Raw genomic sequence first — 19,921 nt, 5'->3', positions numbered from 1 at the left:
TGTACAGTCTTCAAATGCAGCATAGTTTTAGCGGGACCCTCCACTGCCCAGTAGCCACAAACTCCCAGCCCTTTGACTCTCCTTTAATGCCACATGAGGATCTCCTTTGCCCAGCTCCCAGGAATGTTTGCCCTTCTCAGTCTGCTTCACCTCTAGGAAGCAGCCGGGCCCCTCAGTCTTCCAGCCCAGAAAACAGAAGATATTGAGGGATAGGGAAGAGCCGTCATTCGTGCACATCCCAGATCTCAGAGAGCAGCGGGGGAAGCTTTTTGTCCTGCAGGCGCAGTGCAAACACTTGCTCTGAATGGACACTACTCAGTGTCCGGAGGCTCACCAGTTTCATTAGCATCCGTGGGAACATCAGTCGGTCCTGGGGGAAGGACAGAGACAAGTACAGTTTTCATCTCACCCCCAGGGAAGGGGGCAAGGGTAGGGGAATTGTGGGAGAGGTAGAGAATTGTCTGCGAGATGTAGTCAGGGAAGGATTCTTGAAGGGAAAGTAGGTGTATCAGGGGATAAGCCTGTAGGGAGGAGGGAAAAGGGGGGGAGACTCATGGGGAGACTCACATGGGGGTGGTGGATGGAGACGTAGGCATGCAGGGCCTCCACATATGTGTGTTGCAGCTTTTCTACCTGGAGCTGGTCCTGCACGTTGGGCCGGTCTATAGGTCACCAACAGAGTTGAGGAGCAGGTCTGGCCAGGGTCTTATTTCCATACCCCAAATCACAACCCCCCAAAGAGGGATATGCCCCACCCAGCCTCTCCCAAAGTAGCAGAGCAAGGGCTTCCACTCCCATAATTCCCGCCCTATAGGGCCTGCAGCCCCCTTGGTGCAAATCTCTGGCTCATTTTCCCTCCTGCCCGTCCTCGCACCTGCAGAGAAGATGCTGATGGCAATGAGCAAAGCAAACTCGGCGTCGTTAAGCTGCAGCTCATTCATGGCTCTGGAGAACTCGAAGATGGGGTTGATGAACTCCACCTGCAACCCTGTGGAGGAAGAAGGGAGGCTGGGGCGTGCAGCACGGGCAGCAGGAACTTCCTTCTCTCCAACTCCTCAATTTAGGGGAACTGTAAGGAACGCCCTAAGAAGTCTCCAGGGCTCTGCTGGGTATCATCAGGCAAGTTTCTTAACCTTTCTAAGCCTCCTCTGTGAACTGGGAATCCCATCTGAACTTATAAGACTGTTGTGATTGTGAAATCATAAAGCAGACAAAGCATGTAGTGCTGTGCAAGGCACATAAGAGGTGCTGGATTCAATGATAATACCTGTTCCGCTGGAATCTCCAGGGCCCCACATTACTAGAAACAGAGGCAATGCTTGTTTTTGTTTACAAAGAAAAGTTTTTCACTGGCAATTGGCCTTACTTCTTTGAATACCAGAGATACATTTCATGTTTCACGTCCCAGCAGGAACATAGCAACGTGGTCAGGGGCATGGACTCTGGCATCACACTGCCTGGGTTTGAGTCCTGGCTGGACCTATTTATTAGGCTGTGTGACCCTGGGTAAGTTATTTACACTCTCTGGGCCTTGGTTTTTCCATCTGTGGAGATAGTAATAGTAGCTACCTCATAATGGGTCCTCAGAATGGTAACTACTATATAAGTGTTCATTAAATTAATGAATGAATAATAAAACTGAAAACATAGAACCAGTCTTCTTGCTGAGGAGGGTGAAGTTCAACAAACCATGGCCTACAGTCATGACATCTAAAGAACACTTCTCCGATCACAAAAATCTCCCGACCCCACCCCGTCCCCTAGGCTTTCTCAGATTTCTTTCAGCAGCCATCTGCTAGCGTTTCCATTCGAGGCTTCCTGATTAGTCACTTCCTGCACTTTCACCCCGATGTTTATCAAGTGTGTGTTGAGACAGTTGAGACATTTAATGGACAAGCGCCGTTACATAAAGCCTTTCTTGGTAAGGTGTTGAGCCGCAAAATGTGCTGAACGGCCTCTTTGTACGGAGAGGATGAGGAGGTTCTGGAATTGGGCCACGCGCCCTGCCCGGTCCTCTCATGCTCGCTAAACGCGCGCCTCCACTGCGATGGGTCCACATCCTGAGTCGTCCACCGCATGCGGCACACGGTAGTGGCTGCAGAGATGGACGGACACCTGACAAAAGACAGCCCCCGCTCCTCCTCCCCAAGACCTCACTGACAAAAAGAAATGAAAGGCAAACATGATGGCATCCAAAGTGCTTACACCAACGGATCGATAAACAGGGGCTGATTCAGACGGCACGAGTGCGCAAGTGCTGAAGGAACATCCAGACGCGAGAACGGCCAAGGGTTCAGAAAGGAGGGTGTTAGGAAGGAGGCAGCGACCATGCTTTGGGGAAGCATTTGGGGAACAGGCAGATAAAGAGAGCAGGGCTGGGCTTTGAAAGCTGGAGAAGGTCATCGAATTGCCCCATGAGATGCCTGCACACTCCAGCAGCACACGGGGCACTAAAGAAGGCGGGAGACGAGCTCTGCCACGCCCGAGAGTTTGAGGGAGGCCTTCCTAGAAAGCTCACTGGGGGGGCCTGTGTTGGAACAAGAGGCACATGTGCTGCTCTGTGTCACCAGAAACTAGAGAGGACTACGAGCTCTGCCCTGGAAACCAGGACCTACCAACCCCGAGAATGGAGTCATAGCCTCAGCCTTATTTCACAGACCCACTCCCACAACACCAACGTTACCAGCAATCGAATATGAGGAACGCAAGGCCACTTAGCCTGCAGGATGGGGTGTGAGGGTAGACAGGCAGCTGAGCCTACATGAGCAGTACCATGAGCGAATTCGTGGAAAAAACACTCCAGGTACAGCACGGGGATGGAAGTGTTCACTCTTATCTGAAAACTGCCCTAAAATTGCCATGTTTCAGCATGTTTTTAGCTTTAAGAAAAAACAACTGAAAAAGAGTGGTGGTGGTGGGGGAATCAGTCCCCATGATCCTTCAAGAGCACAGCCAAGTTCGTCAGTAAATACTAAAAGGCTTGGGGCAGCGGTTTTCAAGCTTTTTTTCTGAGCTGCGAAATCGTTTCTTCAAGCAAAACATTATGTAGAAGCACAATATTAAATGGAGTTTCTTGTTTGGCCAGAAAGAGGATGAAGGGCATTCCCGTGCTTCTCTGTTCCTCCTCTAAGGTGACACTTCTATGGAGCCCCACCCCCCTCAGGCTCCCTGAAACACTGAAAACCACCAGCCAAATGAAACAGAGGACAGGGGTCTCTTTGGAGCAGCTGAGAGAGGCCTATCACCACTCCAACTTTCTGTGTAGGACAAACAAGTGGAGCCTTCCCCATACAGCCGCCCAAACCCTGGGCCTGTGTCTCTGTAGTCACTATGAGCCCGATGGCAACAAGCATCTTTCCATCCAACCCAATCCTTTTTTGATCTCAGTTCTTACCTGCTTTGGCAAAGTCTTCCCGGTTATAACTGAAATCCTTGAGGAAGGTGATACTCTCACTGCCAGGGTTGTACCTCCGAGATGTCTCCAGAAGCATCACCTGCACACAGGTAGCAGACCTCAAACAGGGACTCGGAAGGCTGGTCTTGGCATGGGGCACCTTCGCTCCCCACCTGGCTGTCTGGAAGCCCCTGCCAGAGACAGTCCCGCCCTGGCTCTCCCTTCACCCCTCAGCCTTGCCAGCCACCTCGATCGCAGAGGTCTTCAGCAGGGCGATCTGATCCTCCCGGCTGAGCTGCAGGAAGCCAGGCAGCTGTTTGGCAAAATCAACGATCTCCTGCACGGAGACGATGGCCAGCTCGGTGAAGTGGGCAAAGCGCTGCTGACGGGCCTCCCGGCTCTGGGGATCTGGGGCCACAGGCCAAGGCTACCCAGCCGGGCAAGGACGGAAAGAACGAACTGCACTGAGTCAGCTAGCAAGAAGCCACCTGGGGCTCTGGGGACAGCCACCTCTCCCCAGTTCCCTCGGTTACCGTGACCCGAAGCCGGTCAGAGAACGAGCGTCTGTTACACTGCTGCTGGGCAGCCACCAGCTTCTCAATCATGCCCCGCTGCTCGGGGCTGAGCTGGGGCAGGACTTGGGGAGGTGAGGACACCCTGGGGGTCATGGACGTGGCCTGAGCCTGTTCCTCCTCTTGCCGCTTCAGTTTCTTCAGGCGGATCTGCTCTTCTGACAAGACACCTAAGGACAGGGTTGGACATGAGGAGGGGAGAAGAGGGGGAGGCAAGAAGCAGGGATGGGGCAGAGGGGTAGTTTGAGGCTCTAGAAAACCAGAGAGAACTGGGTAAAGTCAAGGAAGAGGTTTTAACCCCTACTTAGGGACCGGGTGGGAAGGCCCTGTAGACTCAGCTGCCTGTCTACCCTCACACCCCAGCAACCCTTTCCCATCAGCCTCTTCCCCCACTCCTGTCCCCAGACACTCACATTCTTCCCGCATGCCGGCCTGGCGGCATTTTCGAAGACGACACTCCTGGCACTTGCGACGCATGTAGGTGTCCATGGGGCAGTGGCCCCCACTGTGGCAGACATAGCGCGCCCCTTTGATGACACTGCGGCGGAAGAATCCCTTGCAGCCCTCACAGCTCAGCACGTTGTAGTGGAACCCGGAGGCCTTGTCTCCACACACACTGCACAGCTCGTTCCCCAGCATTTTGGGGGCTGGCCCCTTTTTCCGCTTTTGTGGACGGAGCTCTGGATACAGGGGAGGGCCTTCGTGTTCTTCTCCAAGGAAAAAGCTTGGTGCCTAGTTGGCCACAGCCCTGAGCACTCAGTGACCCTCATTCCCTTCTGTTACGAGAAAGCAGCTCTCATGCGCCAAGTGCCATTCTGTCCTAGGTACTGCCTGAGCCCTTTCTATGCATTGATCCTCGCAACCGTAACAGATAGGTACTGTTATTATTTCCATTTTACAGAAAAGAAAACTGAGGCTCAGAAAGGCCCAAGGCAGAGACAAAATTCACACTCAGATGACTCAGACCTAGTCGAATCCAAAGCCTTTGGACTTCACCATGATCTTATAAGGTAAATAGCCCTCCCAGATCCAGGGGGCCCCTACCTCCTCCAAACCCAACAGCTCCTCACCTGTAGACTCCGGAGGGGTATCCACCCCAGGGAACAGGACTGTGGGCTCTGCTGCCTCTGGCCCTGCCCCCAGAGAGCCCCCCACAGATTGGAGAGTGCTGGCTTCCTCCCTGAGGATGCACGCGTTGCCTCCCAGCGCCTGGCTGCCGGCATCTTGCGTATCTGGCTCCCACAGCTGCACTGCAGAGTCTGAGCCCCGAAAGAGAGGCACAAGGGGGTCTCAGGTCCCTCCCACGCACTTCCTCTGGTAAGTTACCTCTGGGAAGTTACCTCTGGGAAACTGCAAATTTATCTCTACCCCTAGAGGGCAGCAAAAGTTGGCTCAGCCTCCAGGACCCTGGGGTTTGTATGGGCTCTAGGGCTAGTCACTTGCAGTCCCCTGCACCTCAGTACCTTAGATGAGGATGTTAACCTTTGTCCCCTTGAGGGGCTGACTTGCATCCACTTCAGAGGTCAGACAGAACTCTTCAAAGCCAGTGCTGGTAAGCACTAGACAAGCCAACTCTCCCCAGCAGCAAGCTCACATTGAGAAGGACCAGCACCAGACCCAGCGTAGAGGCAGTCTGGGCAGAAGGAGGCAAGCGATACCAAGAACAACTCTGGACTGCTCTCCGGGGGATGGCAGAAGGCAAGTAGTGAAGGGGTCTGATTCCCGAGGGAGGAGAGGAGCTGGGACCTGAGCTCAGAGGAGAGGGCTGGAGTGAAGCTTACCAGGAGAAGCATCAGGCACAGGTGCCTCCAGCCACAAGGACATCTCTTCCTGGAGCCCTGGACATTACCAAGGGGGCTGTCCTGCGGGAATGACCCATGTTACAGTCTTCAGAACTGCGCTTTCTGGCCTCAGCAACCTTCTCATCCTGATCCTATGAGTACTAATATACCCGCTAACATTTACTTGCTATGTATGTATATATCAGCCTGTGCTAAAGGCTTTATATGCCTAACTCTTGATATGCCTATGGTGTCATGACTATTCTTAAGCCCATTTTATAGATGAGGAAACTGAGGATCAAAGAGATTTAGTAAATTGCCTATAGCCACACAGTTAGGCAATGGTAGAGCTAAGATTCCAACTCTGGTCTCTCTGACTCCAAAGTCTTAGCTTTGGCTAAGGTGGCCACCTTTTCTTCCCTAGGGACCCCTCCAGGCCATCACAGAGTGTTTGGGAACATCTGTCCAGCTTTTGTCAGAGCCCCTTCCCCTCCCCCCAGCCAAAGTTGGTCAGGACTAGGGTAGGGGATTGAGGATCACTCACCCAGTAAAACTCACTGCTTGTTAGATAACTTCACTGCTGTCACTTTCCAGGGACCCAGCACAAACCTCCTGCCTCCAGGAGTTGTTCCATTTCACAGCCAGGACCCCCACCTCCAGAACCCCTCAGGAATTATTCTGGGACCTAAATAGAATCCTGTTGCTGCCTGGGCTGCCATCACTATCATCATCCTTCACTTCACCCCAGAGACCCCTTTCTAAGATCTACAGGGTACCACCCCCTCCATCCCAGACTCACACACAGAGCCCCAGGCCAGTGCTGAGGAGCAGACCCACCGAATCCCCAGGCCACCAGACTTCCTGGCTGGGGTAGTCTCTGGACCCCCTTGCTGGGAGGGGAGGACGGAGCAATCCCCCGTCTGGAGGCCTCGCGCTGGCAGAGACGGAGCTGAGCAAGTGAGGGACCGGAGCCCCAGGGAAGTAATGTGGGGAAGGCTGAGGGGAGGGACTGCCAAGGGGTCGGGCCACTTCTCCTTCCTGCTAGGCAGACCGGAGACGACTGACCAGAGCCCTGGCTGCCGTTCCCCACACCCACGGGGCAGCTTCCCCACCATGTTGACTCCTCCCCAGCCCGCCCACCCCCTCAGCCCAGCCTCACCCCTGCCCCCCTGCCCCCAACCATGACAGTTGCATTTCCCTGTAGACCAGCCCAGTTCCACGTCTCTCCCCTTCCTCTCCTCACCCCAGTGGCTCTTAGCTGCTCTTACAGGACTGCCTCCCCGGCACCCCTACCCCAATCCCGGCAGCCTCCAGAGTCGGCATTCCCTCGGCTCCATAGACACCTCGTAGAGCAAAGGTCCCGGCACTGCCCAGAATTGCGACACTGAGCCCCAGCCTGCCTTCCCAGCCTCCCTCCTCCTCCCCTGTCTCTGGGAGGGGGCCAAAAAGCACTCCCTACTCACCCCAGGCCTCAGCCAAACTAGTGTAACTCCAGGGGTGGAGAGGCAGGTGCTTATCCTTCAGGGAGTCTCCGAGTGAGTGTCGAGTGCGGTACACTGCAGGGGACCACTGAGATGCGAAGAGGCCAGGAGAGAGGAGCTATGGCAGGTCTCGGCTGAGGGTAGGGGCAGAGATGGCGGGTGACCCAGGTGCCAGCCCAGGATGGACCTGGGAAAGTCTGCAGGTTCTCACATCTGGGAACAGTTCCATCTGAAGTGATGGTAGGTTCTATTCAGCATCTACTGAGACTATAGCCATAGCCGTCCTGCCCTGTTGCCTGGAACGTGAGAAGGGAGACACCATGTTTTATTGATTTTATCTCCCCTGTAGCCTACGGAACAGGGCCTAGCACAGAGCGGGCAACAGAGTAGGTACTATTCTCCTGTTTGATAAATGAATAGGTGAGCAAGAAAAATAATACGATCCTCTTCTACACCTGTTAACTCTAGTCCATTTCATTTCATCATGTTGATTTAGCTCCTGAGCTCTGGGCCTGGCCTTGCCTCTGCCTCTTAGTATCTGTGTGATCTTGATTAGATAAGTTACATAATGTCTCTGAACCTGTTTCCCTACCTTTAAAACAGGGATGATAATAATAATGGTTTTTGCCACATAAGGTTGTCATGAGAAGTAAACAACGTATCACACAGCTCAATGTGTGGCACAAAGTAAGTGTTCACGAAATGGTAGCAGTTTTCATTCACCTCTCAATCCTTTCATCTGGAGGTCTTCCCATCACCTCCAGTCTGTACACTGTTAACCTTCCAGTGCTTGTTTCCATATACAAACCCTACACTATCTCTTTTGGTCCTTAAAGCAGCCCCAAGAGGGAGGGAGGGTCAATAACAGGAGCACCATTTCACAGAGAGCACTGAGCTCATGGGAGAGCCTCTTCCAAGACCACACACAATTAGTGACCAAGCTGGGATCAGAATCCAGATGTCCTCACTTTAGTCCCTGTGCTCTTTCTTTCTCCTGTGTCAGAATCCAGGAATACTCTCGTCTGTTGTCTCTCAGGTCTGCTGGACCAGAGAAGCACAAAGACGGAAGAAGCTAGGGCTGGAGGGCTGCAGTGGGAGAGACAGAGAGCCCTGGGGATGCTTCGGTCCAGATGTGGGAGGCGAGGAGCTGAGGTTACTGCTGGTCGTTCACCCCCTGCCCTGCTCCCAGTTTCCTGCTCCCAGGCTCTTCCTGTTTTGCTGTGAACTCCAGTTCCCATGGGCCCCACATTAAAGGACAGAAGGACAGAGGGCCAGGGCAGGCAGCCAGAGGGATTGAAACAGATGAACAGGGCACCAGGGAAGAGAGGGAAAAGGGAAAGAGTGGACAGAGGGTGTGGAGGAACAGGATGGGAGAAGGACAGAGAAAGCAGAAACAGAGAAGGAGCGTGGTGAGAGATGGGAGGAAGCACAGGGTGGGGCAGGGGAACAGGAGGGGGTTGGAGAGCAGAGACTTGAGAAGACAGCAGGCTGCATGGTGTTGCAAAATCCACCCATGTATTCACTTTCACATTCCAGAAAAGCCCCTCTGACACCCCCCCATCTCAAAGTTCTGCCTGCGTTTTAGCTCTTGTTCCCTCTTATTACAAGGTCATCCCCTCATAAGGCCACCACCCTTGTCTGAGCATCTCTGAGTCACGAGCACAAGGCTCTCCATTCCTCTTGCATGGGTTCCTTTCCCGATTTTCACAAGGCCCCAGCTGTCCTGGGAAAGTAGACACCAGGGACTCCAACCCCTGGGAAACTGCAACCATCCTGTCCCAGCACCCACACCATCCATCCAGTTCCCCCCTCCACCTTTCCCCACCCCCAGAAGCATCAGCATAGAAGTACAGCCAGAGATGTCACTGCAACACCTGGTTATAAGGAACGTGGGATGTAACGTGGTCTGGGGCTTGATGACCTATCTTCTGGGAGTTGGAAAATACCTCTCTCATCTACCCCTGATCCTTAGCTCCCTCTCCTGACACCTTAGTCTCCTTGCAGCTGAGGACCCACAGCCACACATGAGCCCCATCTGGAGCCCTCCTGACCCAGGCTAGCACCAGTTGCTCAACAAACAGGTCAGGGCACCATCTCTTCCAAGCCAGGGAGTCAGTTCGCTTTATCTCAAGTAGAGAAGGAAGAAGCATCAGCAGTGCTTTACTGCCAGAGCGACCCCTCAGGTTACAGGGATTCAGGAGCCCCCCCGCCACCATGAAAAGGGAAAGGGAGAGGAAAACTGGAGAAGACCAAAACCTGTTGGCACTATCTCCACAGAGTTTTTGCAGACCAACCACTAGGACTTCTCTCCCAAACAAGAGCAAGTAGTCACATGATCAGCAGCTGGGGTCACATGTCTCACTTTGCCAGACCCACTACCCACAGAATGGTCCCACCAGCCCACAGGTGTTAGATGCAAAGCTTCCCAGCGCCATAGGGCCTTTCCTAGGTTTCTTTGGCTCCTAGGGGATCCTAGAATCTTTGGGGATCTTCCAGGTCATATTTGTGACCACCTAGGCTTTTCCTTGCAGCAAGGGGAAACTTGAAGCAAAAACAGAGGAGCATTCACCATTTCACAGTCATATATACAACTTGGTAATTCCCCTGACAGTACTCCCAATTCCTGTCAAGCAGGCCACAAGGTACGGTCTGCAGGAACAGACTGGGGAAACTGGTTCTTGCTCCCTCCTTCACCATTCTGGAAAGATGCAGAGTGTGGAGGTCATCCTGTAGGGCACCCAAACAACTCCTGCCCAACCTCCAGTCACGAGATAGAGAAGAACCCAGGAATTTCTGCTTCCCAGGCCTATGAGTTGTGATGACATACCAGGCAAAAAGGAAAAAAAGTCACATTTATTACTACATATATTTATCTTTGCATGTGTTATTTTATTCATCCTCATGTATAACCCTAGGAGATAGTTACTAGCAAGCGGGCAAATATCAAATTTGAATACAGGTATAACGGACTCAAAAGTTCAAACTCAAAAAAAACAAAAAAACCACCTCACTCCATAACACAAAACTGTCTCCCTAGATGGAAAAAATGGCTAACTCACCAGGATTTAGATTTGCTTCTGACAACACAGGGTGGAACAGTGGTTTCTAAACCTGGCCTCATTTTCAGAGATTCTGATTTATTTGATCAGGGGTAAGCCCTGTATTTATCTTCTATCTATCTATCTATCTATCTATCTATCTATCTACCTAGTTCTTTGCATCTGTAGTTAGGAACCAAGGTATGGAGAGCACAGAATCATCTGGTAGAAAATATGCAGAAGCTGGGGGTCAAGAAGCCAGGGTTTAGCTCTTGGTTCTACCATGTACTTGTGATACACCCTTCCTGGATTTGTTTCTCCCTACAGAAATGAAATAATATCTGCTCCATCAATCCCTCCTACATAGGATACTTGCAGGCACAAAGGATATAGACATACTTTAGCAAGTGGGAAGAAAAGCAAAAGATGAATTTGTTCTACTCCCCAAAATTTAGTGGGCCCAAGATTTACATTCTGAAATCACAAAGGTCTGGCTACATTGCAAGAAGACTAAGGGATATATTAAAAGAAACATTCAAGAACTCCCACTAACATAAAGAATTTTGCCCATTAGTTGTGCCCCATTCAACCCCACCAATATGAAAAGGTTTCTGTTGTCAGAAATCTCTATTCAAAGTATTTGGGAGCCACGAAATATGGTTTAGCAAAGCAGTTTGAGTAGCCCGCAAGAAGTAGCCTATTATAAAGACTAATTGGGAATCAGAAAACTTGAGTTTTAAACCCTTCTCCTAAACTCTGTGACCTTGGACAAGTTCCTCTCTCTGGCTTTGTTTCCTTATCCTTTAAAGTAAGGGGACTAGGTTAGATTGGGGATTCAGAGATGCTGACTTATGAAAACTACTGACATTCTTCATGAACCTCTTGAGATTATATGCAAAACTCCATTTGTGTGTGTGGACATTTTTCCGGAAGACAGGGGGGTAAATCTTCATCTGATTCATAAAGGTCCTTGTGACTAAGTAAGATTAAGAACTATTCGACTACCTATCCTTCAGCTCTCAGTTTCTATTCACTCTTCCGTAACAGCTCTGTAAGGTATATATAAATAATTGGATCTGAAGTCCTAGGGCAAAATTATGACCCTGCTTTCTCCCATATAGTTCTTATCAAGTTTTATTTCTCCAACTATCTGAGATGATTTTGCTTCCAGTGGGCAGATCTGAATCAAAGCATCCCAAGGGCCTGTGATCCTGGAGCTGTGAGTCACACCAAGCTCAGTCACAAAGCCATGAAGCCAAATTGGCAGCACCTGGATGCTAATGACCAATGCCTAGAGGGCCTCTAACTACTCTCACTTCCCCTTATCCCTATATATCCCCGCACAGGTCTGAAATTCCTCCCTATGGATTCACTGCTTTGGTTTCGCAAAGTGTGAACATACTCTGCAACCCACTCGTTTCGGAGGGAGCATGACACCTTGCAAGACATTCAAAACTCGGAAGTGGAAGGATGGGAGGGTAGGGAAGGGACTGGAAGGGAAAGTGAGAGGTCTTCTGGAGCTTTGCTCAAAGGCACGAGCTGTAGGCTACACTGGGACCAACCTCAAGGGCACAGGGAGTCCAAAGAACTGTTGACACGCTGTGCCCTGCATCAAACGGGGCCTCCCCCGGGGAACAGAGCCAGGGCTAAGGCTCAAATTCCACCAGAAAGGCAGGGCCGTGGTGAGGGGCGTCCTACACTTCCCAACCCTCGCCTCAACTCAGCAGAGGCTCCGGCTCTCTGAGCTAAGGCCCGGCAGCACCCCGGCCCGAGGGGGCGCTCGCTCTCCCATCCAATGTCCGGCCCACAGCAGGCGCCACCTTGTTACTGGGTCTCCGTGGCAGAGGCCAACCTGAACTCGGTTTTGTCTTTACAAAGACGAGGTCTTCAGCATCTTCTGCCGCGCGAGGTTGCACTACACTCCCACGCTCCTCCGCCGCGGCCACATCGCGAGCCTGCTACACGCATTCCCTTCCAAATTCTGCCTTCTCCCACCATCTCTGCGCCTCCTTTAGCAAGATGGCGGCAAAGGCACTTCCGGCGTGTGTCCTTACCGGTGCGTCCGGGCGGCAGCTGGAGGTGCTACGCAGCGGGTTCCAGCCTTTTTGCAGCAGTCTCTAGCGGTGATGGCGGGCAGACAGTTTTCGTGGAGTGGGGCGGCTCTTCTCCAGCTCCTTCTTGGCGTGAACCTGATAGTGATGCCCCCCACCCAGGCCCGGAGTCTGCGCTTCGTTACTTTGGTAATGAGAGGTGGGGTGGCCCAAGGGCTCGCCAGAGCTGGAAGGGCACAGGCCTGCTGTTGGAGGGAGGGGCGGGGCTTGTGCTGGGGTCGGGGTCTTTGATGGATCAGGAGCCGGTTTAAGGGGAGACGACTGCCCTGGAGGGCTGGGGGCCTGGTTCGGAATTGATGTGGAGCCCGACTTATTTTGGGGGGTGGCGGGGTGTACGTAGTTCTATATCAGGGCATAGGTCGGGTGAATCTGTCTTGGGACATGGATGTTATAGAACTAACGGTCAAGAGACTCACCCTTCACTCTTAAGCCTTTGGTGATTTTCCCTGCATTTCCCCCACCACCTGCATTGCTTTCATTTCCGTTTTCCTTTTCCACCTGTATCTTTGGCTTTGCCTATGGTCTCCAGTGGTGTTGGTTGGACAAATTAGAATCCCTGGAACCGTTCAAAGTTACTATTTCTGAGTTGGGGGTCTTTTGCAGTGGGCAGAGTTAAGGCTTCACAGAAGGAATAGGGCTTCCCTTCCTAAAAGGGCAGAGGTGGGCTCTGTGTCCCTATCGAGGAACCTTCTGACCTGTAGGCAAACCATTTGTTTCCTCAGCTGTACCGACATGGAGACCGTTCACCAGTGAAGACATATCCCAAGGACCCCTATCAGGAAGACGAGTGGCCTCAGGGGTTTGGTCAACTAACCAAGGTGGGTCAGAAGCCAGCCCCCACTCCGGATGTGCTGTGGAATGAGTGACCTCGAGAGCAGGCTACAGAACTTGGGAGCCCCACCATACTGTCATTTCCCCTGTGGGTGCTGACTTTGCCCAGATTTCTTAACCTTACTTTCCTCTGTGCCTAGGACAGGTGTCATACACAATCGGCCCCTTAATTAACCCCAGATTAACCCACTCCTCCTTCCAGCCAGGGGAAATTTGGAAAGCAACAGTGCCTAAGCCCTGTGGGACTTGCGAGCTGTCCCTTCCCTGGTAACCCTTGGGTGTGCCCACAGGAGGGGATGCGGCAGCATTGGGAGCTGGGCCAGGCTCTGCGGCAGCGCTACCACGGCTTTCTCAACACCTCCTACCACCGGCAAGAGGTAAGGCTGGGAGCTCAAGAGGCAAGGGGAATGGAACCTGCTGTTCTCACCCTCTGCCCTCAGGGAGCCTGGGGCACTCTGGCCTCCTTGCATGCATTTTTGGTTACACCTACAGGTCAAGACATCCAAGAGCTGTGTAGGACAGTCCTAGAGGCCAAGTTGCCCCTCCTTGACTTGGAAAGGGCAAAATGGATCAAGCATCCAAGCTCAGACTTAAGGGCCTGGCAGAGTCTTTTCTGATTCTGTGAAATGACCTGGATTTTCCATCCAAGATGCTTACTGAGTACCTACTAAGGGCAAAGCACTGTGCTAACACTTTGCATTAATGGTGCACCACACAGATATGATCTCTGTCTTCGTGGAGCTTAGAATGTAGTGGGAGTGACAGATGATAAGACTCCCAGGGCCAAGAGATAAAAGAGCAGGGATCACATGTAGAGAAGGCGTGTCAGGGAAGATTGGCAAGTGTTCCAGCTCCTTGAAGCCCTCTACCCCAGGGATGGGGATGGCTGTTCCTCTGGTTACCACTGTTGGCCACAGGCATCTCAAGAGTCTCTCAGTGGTATTGTTCCCTTGAGGGCCAGCTCTATCCTGGTCTTGCCCTTCCCCACTGCTTCCTCCTCCTTTTGCACAAGCAATTATCTCTGTTCCTTATTTCCTCTCCCTGATCTCTAAGCCATTTCATAAAGGGGTGTGTGTTGTTGGAGACAGTTTCTGCCCTCAAGGACCCCGATGTTGATAGGGAGATAGGCGTTGTTAGAAAACGGGACAGAACTGACAGCCTTAGTGACTAAGCACTTGGGACTGGGAGGGCATTTGAACTAGAGCCATTCCTCCAGGAGTTCTTCACAGAGTGGTGACAGTTAGCCCCTAACTGAGTGTTTGGGCCTTTGCTGAGAAGAGGGACAAGGAAGGTCAGATTGGGGGAGAGGGCCACAATTTGCTGGGTAACAATCAAGAACAGGTTCTCCCCCTATAGTCCCACCCAGGGGCCAAAGCTCCCCCGCCCCACCCCCAGAGGTGAGACTGGTGTTGTAATCTCTGCAGGTTTACGTGCGAAGCACAGACTTTGACCGTACTCTCATGAGTGCTGAGGCCAACCTGGCTGGACTCTTCCCTCCCAACGGGATGCAGCGTTTCAACCCAAATATCTCTTGGCAACCTATCCCCGTCCACACTGTGCCCATCGCTGAGGATAGGGTAAGACTGGCGAGCCCTTCCCTGGAGGCGGTAAGAGGGACGACTCTGGCCGTGAGCCTGTTGATCCCCAACTCCTTCTCTGCCTCTGTTTCCCCCCTTCGGTCTACAGCTGCTGAAGTTCCCGTTGGGCCCATGTCCCCGTTACGAGCAGCTGCAGAACGAGACCCGACAGACACCAGAGTATCAGAATGAGAGTATTCAGAATGCAGTGAGTGGGGCTGAGGTGGAGGTCACCACACTGGTCCTTTCCCCCAGGGCAATGCTGATCCCCTTGATCCATTTTTCATAGCAATTTCTGGATATGGTGGCCAACAAGACAGGGCTTACAGACGTGACACTGGAGACCGTCTGGAATGTCTATGACACACTCTTCTGTGAGGTGAGCCCACCTAGGGTCCCCGGTATGGCCCTTCTTCCCTCGCACCTCCACAGGCCCAGGTGACCAGGACAAGTAGCATACAATGCCTGGACACCACTCCCACGGGGAGGTCCAGGCAAGCCGCTTCTTGTGAAACAAAGGAATTTCCCTCACGGGTGAAAAAGAACCTCAGAGTGGGAAATGGTTTATTACATGTCAGCAGTTCTTGCCCCTCTCCACCCAGAACTCTCATGGTACCCGACTCCGTTCTGCTGAGTCACGCTTTTCGTGCCTGAGCTTCCTTTCCTGTGTCCTGTCCACCATGTCTCCTGGTTCCAGTCCCTCAGCCTCATGTCTCCTCTCCCTCCCTCACACACACACAGGCACCTTCCCGCTGGGGAGGAGAGCTGTCCCCGGAGAGGCTCTGGCCTAGGCCTGGGGAGCTAACCTGCCCGCTGCGCTACACAGCAAACACACGGGCTGGTCCTGCCGCCCTGGGCCTCACCCCAAACCATGCAGCGTCTGAGCCGGCTAAAGGACTTCAGCTTCCGCTTCCTCTTCGGGATCTACGAGCAGGCGGAGAAGGCCCGGCTTCAGGGGGGTGAGTGACAAGAGCTGCGCGTCACTCCCCTCCTCAGGACCCTTCAGCATTAAAAATCTGCTCTGGAGGGCTTCTCACACACTTCCCTCTCCAGCTGTAGTGCTCTCTGCCCCTTCACAACCGGACCTCCCGCTAGCCACTGACGTCTTCCCAGTTCCTCCAAATGCTTAGCTCCTCTGTCACTGTAGAATGACCACGGTCAAGTTTGTGTGCTTCTTTTCTACCATTCATATTCTCAAGTGTCAGCCATGTCAGAAGACTCTCTGTCTCCTTCAGTGAATACCTATCTCCAGAGAATCACCGGGGGTCACTTTGCAAGAAAGCTGAGAGTAACACAGATGCCAGTTTCTTGATGCGAGCACCCAAGGGAGGGCCGGCTGGCACCGCTGCCCGAGCCCGCACGTGGCAGAGCTCGCATACGCAGCCGCCATCTTGTGTGTTCTGAAGCAACCTTAAGTTTACATTTGTTCCAGTCTGGAGTAATTGTTTGGCTATGGGCAGGGCCTTGCAGCTCATTTTTAAATGGGCAGGTCTCTGTATCTGTGTGGAAATACGGATATCTCATTTTATCTTGCTTCCCTCTGTAAATGTGAAAGCTCTTAGAGAACAGGGGTGCCGAGAGCTTCCTGCATGGTTCCCATGCCCCTAAGAAGAGTTCCCCATGCAGGTGATCAGACTCAGGACTAGCAGAGGGTGAAGGGGCACAGATAGGTCTGCTCAGAGACAGGGGTAGGTGGCGCCACTGACACTGGGGACTCTTCTCCTTCAGGCGTCCTGCTGGCTCAGATACGGAAGAACCTGACCCTGATGGCAACCTCTTCCCAGCTCCCTAAGCTGCTGGTTTACTCTGCGGTAAGCTCCCGTAGTCCCCAGCATGCTGACGTCAAGCGAGGAGCTGGATTTCCTCTCTCTTCAGCGCCGGTATGGGGGCCAGGGGGTGAGCAGGGCTGATGGGGAGCTCCCCTCTCTTACAGCATGATACCACCCTGGTCGCTCTGCAAATGGCACTGGACGTCTACAATGGGGAACAGGCCCCGTACGCCTCCTGCCACATATTTGAACTGTACCAGGAAGATAACGGGTGAGTGCAGCTCCCAGTCCGCCCTCTGGAGGGGCACTCGTGTGGTCACTGTGGGCAGCCCAGTGGCTCAGTTACAGGCCTGCTGAGCCGCTTCCATCTCGTCTCCTCTCAACCCTTAGGAATTTCTCAGTGGAGATGTACTTTCGGAATGAGAGTAATAAGGCTCCCTGGCCACTGGTCCTGCCTGGCTGCCCTCACCGCTGCCCACTGCAGGACTTCCTTCACCTCACAGAGCCCATCGTGCCCAAGGATTGGCAGCAGGAGTGCCAGCTGGCAAGCGGCCCCGCGGACACAGGTGAGCTGCTGCCTGCCTCTGCGAGGAACATCCCAGAACAACTTTCAGTTCCCACAGGTCTCCAGAGAGCTGCTGTACCTCTCACCCCTATCGCCCTCTGACTCATTTCCCTAGATGGTTCACTTCCCCACCCTGAGACCATTCCTCACCTTCTCCCTCCTCGTTCTCAGGCGATGGCCTCCCTTCTCATATCACTGAGGAAAAAAGTGGTGTCCAGGAGCGTACGGGTTCATCCTCCCACCAGCAGGTCTTCCAGCTTACTTGCTGGTATAAGCCACTTCCTAAGGCCAAGCTCTCCGCAGATGCTCCGGGTCCATCTCTTCTCCCTTCCACAGGGACTTGCGGGGCCTCAGTGTTTCCTGTTTACTGGGTCAGTCCCATCTTGAAAGCGTAAGGAAGACCCGTCAGGGCCCCATCTTCCTCCAGCCACCGCTCCGTTTCTGTTCCCTGTGAAAGTGGAATCCTTTGCCTAGACTCTGGTTTCAACTTTCTCAGTGCCCATTCTGTCAGACTCATGCTACACAGCCTTGTGTCACCTTCTCCAGGGAAGCCACTTTCATAAAGGACCAGTGCTTCCTATCAAAGCCTGACTGGTTCTTAGCTTCTCGCATCTCTTAGTGGCATGATATAATCGACCCTTCCTTCTTTAGACACTTTTTTGGCTTCTCTGGTTTTTCTTCGACTTATAGGTTGCTCCCTTACTGGCTTTTTCTGCCCACTAAACAATGGATGGCCTAGGTCTTATCCTCGCCCTTCCCCATCTGTGCCCACGCCCAAGGCGGTCCCATCCAGCCTCATGGCTTCACATACTGCCTCCATGCAAGGTCCCATCCTTTGACGACTCAGGTTCGTGACCTTTTCTCTGAGCTACAGACTCACATATCCAACTGCTAACTTGAGGTCTCTCCAAATTGATACGTCTGAAACCAAACACTCTTACTCCTAAATCCTTTCTTCCTCCAGGCTTGCCCATCTTAGCAAGTGCCACATTAGTTACCTGCTTGAATACTGTGACCCTATGAGTCATCTTGAATACCATCTTTCTCAGACCCCACATCCAGTCCACTAGCGGATCCTATCAGCTTGACCTTTAAAATATATCCTCTTGGGGCACCTGGGTGGCTCAGTCGGTTAAGTGTCTGCCTTCAGCTCAGGTCATGATCCCAGGGTGCTGGGATTGAGCCCCACATTGGGCTCTCTGCTCAGTGGAGAGTCTGCTTCTCACTTTCCTTCTGCCTGCCTCTCTCCTCTCTCTCTCTCTGTCAAATAAAATCTTTAAAAAAAAAAAAAAAAAAAAAAAAATATATATATATATATATATATATATATATATATCAGTTTACATCAATACCCTTCTCAAAATCTTCCAGCGGCTTCCCATGACATTTAGAACGAAATCCAAGTTCTTCCCCATGGCCTTCCAGGCGCTTCTTGTCTGATCCTCTGCTCTGGTCTGCCCCTCACTCACTCTGCTATAGTGATCCTGATTTCGTAGCTGATCCTAGAATTTGCCAAATTTATTCCCACGTTAGGGTCTTTTATACTTGCTTCCTGTCTACCCACATGCTCCGCCCTTGCCCCAAGACCCTCTTCTCTCAGATTCAAGTGTCTCAGTGACTCCAGGTCTCTAGTCAATTGTCCCTTCCTCAGTGATTCCTTCCCGACTGGCCTACCTTTCCATCCTTTTCTCTTTGCTTTGCTTTTCTTTAGAGCATCTGTCACTAACTTGTGTATGTCTCCGTTGGAAGAGCACCTGGTGTGTGGTAGACAGTCAGATATTTGCCCGATGAACACTGATATGCCCTTTCTCTCCCCCTCCCCGTCCCGTGCCCAGAGGTGATCGTGGCCTTGGCTGTATGTGGCTCCATCCTCTTCCTCCTCATAGTGCTGCTCCTCACCGTCCTTTTCCGGATGCAGGCCCAGCCTCCTGGCTACCGCCACGTCGCAGATGGGGAAGATCACGCCTGACAACCACTCAGCCCCCTTCCCTCTGCCTCCTAGGGGAGGTGGGCTGGGCTCTTGCTCCTGACTGTTGCTGCTCCCCAGCCCATGGACAGGAGACCCTGGGTTGGCCTCCCTCTGATAACCCCAACCTAGATGAACAAGTGGGACTCGGCTTGGCCTGTGGCACCTATCACTCAGCATTCACGTGCCTCCCTGTTCACTAAGTACTGTGTTGGACTTGGGCTTTCTCCAGACAAGATTTGCCTCCACCATGCTTACTAAGGACCAGGAGTGTAGACAAGTATTCAAGTTTCACTCAGGACCTGGGATTGAAAAACTGAAGGACTTAGTGCTTGATCTGCCTCAGCCCCGCCGATCAAGCCTTGCCCTCTCTTGCAGCCCGCAGTCTTTGCAGACAGTTCAGAGGACACAGTCTTGCCTCTCAGTGCTTATTTTAGTGGGAAAAACTGCACAACATTGGGGGTACAGACACCGGCCACCAAGGAACCGAATCGCCCAGAGGTCAGCCAGCCAAGTTTTCCTTTGTCCCCCTGAAGCCACCATTAGAGTCAGACATAATGCTTCAGGCATCTCTGTCACCCTGCAGTTGGAGCAGGTCAGAAGGGTGTTTGGACCGGGGAAGGAGCAGGGGGTGGGGGAAGGGGCGTGAGTTATGGTACAGTCATGACACTACAATCCCTCTCAGCTAGTCTGGGGTCTCCACGGACCAGAGGCAAATGCAGGTTGTGAGCTGGACAGCTTGTGACTGTGGTCCAGAATAGGGCTAAGGCAGCTGCCAGAGAATGAAAGTTCTAGACTCTTAGCACTGTTTCTGTGCCTTTTCTTCATTTGGGGGC

General features: G+C 52.6%; 2 protein-coding genes across 18 annotated transcripts; one reads left to right on the top strand and one right to left on the bottom strand.

The window, feature by feature from the left end:
* Positions 1-67: 67 nt before the first annotated feature.
* NR1H3 (nuclear receptor subfamily 1 group H member 3) lies at positions 68-7,465 on the bottom strand. 17 transcript variants are annotated; one of them, XM_026511963.4, is made up of 11 exons: positions 7,041-7,141; positions 6,292-6,432; positions 5,748-5,828; positions 5,037-5,225; positions 4,380-4,698; positions 3,928-4,136; positions 3,642-3,821; positions 3,395-3,494; positions 875-988; positions 568-662; positions 68-370 (listed from the first exon to the last, which is right to left on the bottom strand). In XM_026511963.4, the coding sequence occupies exons 3-11, from the start codon at positions 5,757-5,759 to the stop codon at positions 224-226; spliced, it is 1,365 nt and encodes a 454-aa protein (XP_026367748.1). In that variant the 5' UTR covers positions 5,760-5,828; positions 6,292-6,432; positions 7,041-7,141; the 3' UTR covers positions 68-223. The 17 variants fall into 17 exon arrangements, with proteins under 17 accessions (XP_026367748.1, XP_026367751.1, XP_026367754.2 ...); XM_026511966.4 differs by having other exon boundaries at positions 5,748-5,823; XM_026511969.4 differs by having other exon boundaries at positions 4,380-4,646; positions 7,041-7,140.
* Positions 7,466-10,068: 2,603 nt separating this feature from the next.
* ACP2 (acid phosphatase 2, lysosomal) lies at positions 10,069-19,887 on the top strand. Its single transcript, XM_026511975.3, has 11 exons — positions 10,069-12,506; positions 13,100-13,195; positions 13,499-13,585; positions 14,633-14,785; positions 14,895-14,993; positions 15,075-15,164; positions 15,612-15,744; positions 16,514-16,596; positions 16,719-16,825; positions 16,945-17,120; positions 18,955-19,887. Exons 1-11 carry the CDS (start codon positions 12,393-12,395, stop codon positions 19,086-19,088), a joined length of 1,272 nt encoding a protein of 423 aa, XP_026367760.1. The 5' UTR covers positions 10,069-12,392; the 3' UTR covers positions 19,089-19,887.
* The last annotated feature ends 34 nt before the right edge of the window (positions 19,888-19,921 follow it).

The sequence above is a fragment of the Ursus arctos genome, unplaced genomic scaffold (assembly GCF_023065955.2).
Source record: "Ursus arctos isolate Adak ecotype North America unplaced genomic scaffold, UrsArc2.0 scaffold_23, whole genome shotgun sequence".
NCBI classification, from domain to species: domain Eukaryota; kingdom Metazoa; phylum Chordata; class Mammalia; order Carnivora; family Ursidae; genus Ursus; species Ursus arctos.
Note: the sequence above shows the minus strand (reverse complement) of the source record. Positions and strands in the feature narration are given on the sequence as shown.

Excerpts from the sequence above, each read along its gene's own strand:
- ACP2 (XM_026511975.3), top strand. The coding sequence starts at position 12,393 with ATGGCGGGCAGACAGTTTTCGTGGAGTGGGGCGGCTCTTCTCCAGCTC. Across the intron at positions 14,994-15,074 it reads ATGAGAGTATTCAGAATGCA|CAATTTCTGGATATGGTGGC; the intron begins GTGAGTGGGGCT and ends CATTTTTCATAG. Across the intron at positions 16,597-16,718 it reads AGCTGCTGGTTTACTCTGCG|CATGATACCACCCTGGTCGC; the intron begins GTAAGCTCCCGT and ends CCTCTCTTACAG.
- NR1H3 (XM_057317536.1), bottom strand. The coding sequence starts at position 7,070 with ATGCCGACTCTGGAGGCTGCCGGGATTGGG. Across the intron at positions 6,786-7,040 it reads TGGAGGCTGCCGGGATTGGG|GAAGGAGAAGTGGCCCGACC; the intron begins GTAGGGGTGCCG and ends TCTGCCTAGCAG. Across the intron at positions 663-874 it reads CATCAGCATCTTCTCTGCAG|ACCGGCCCAACGTGCAGGAC; the intron begins GTGCGAGGACGG and ends GGTGACCTATAG.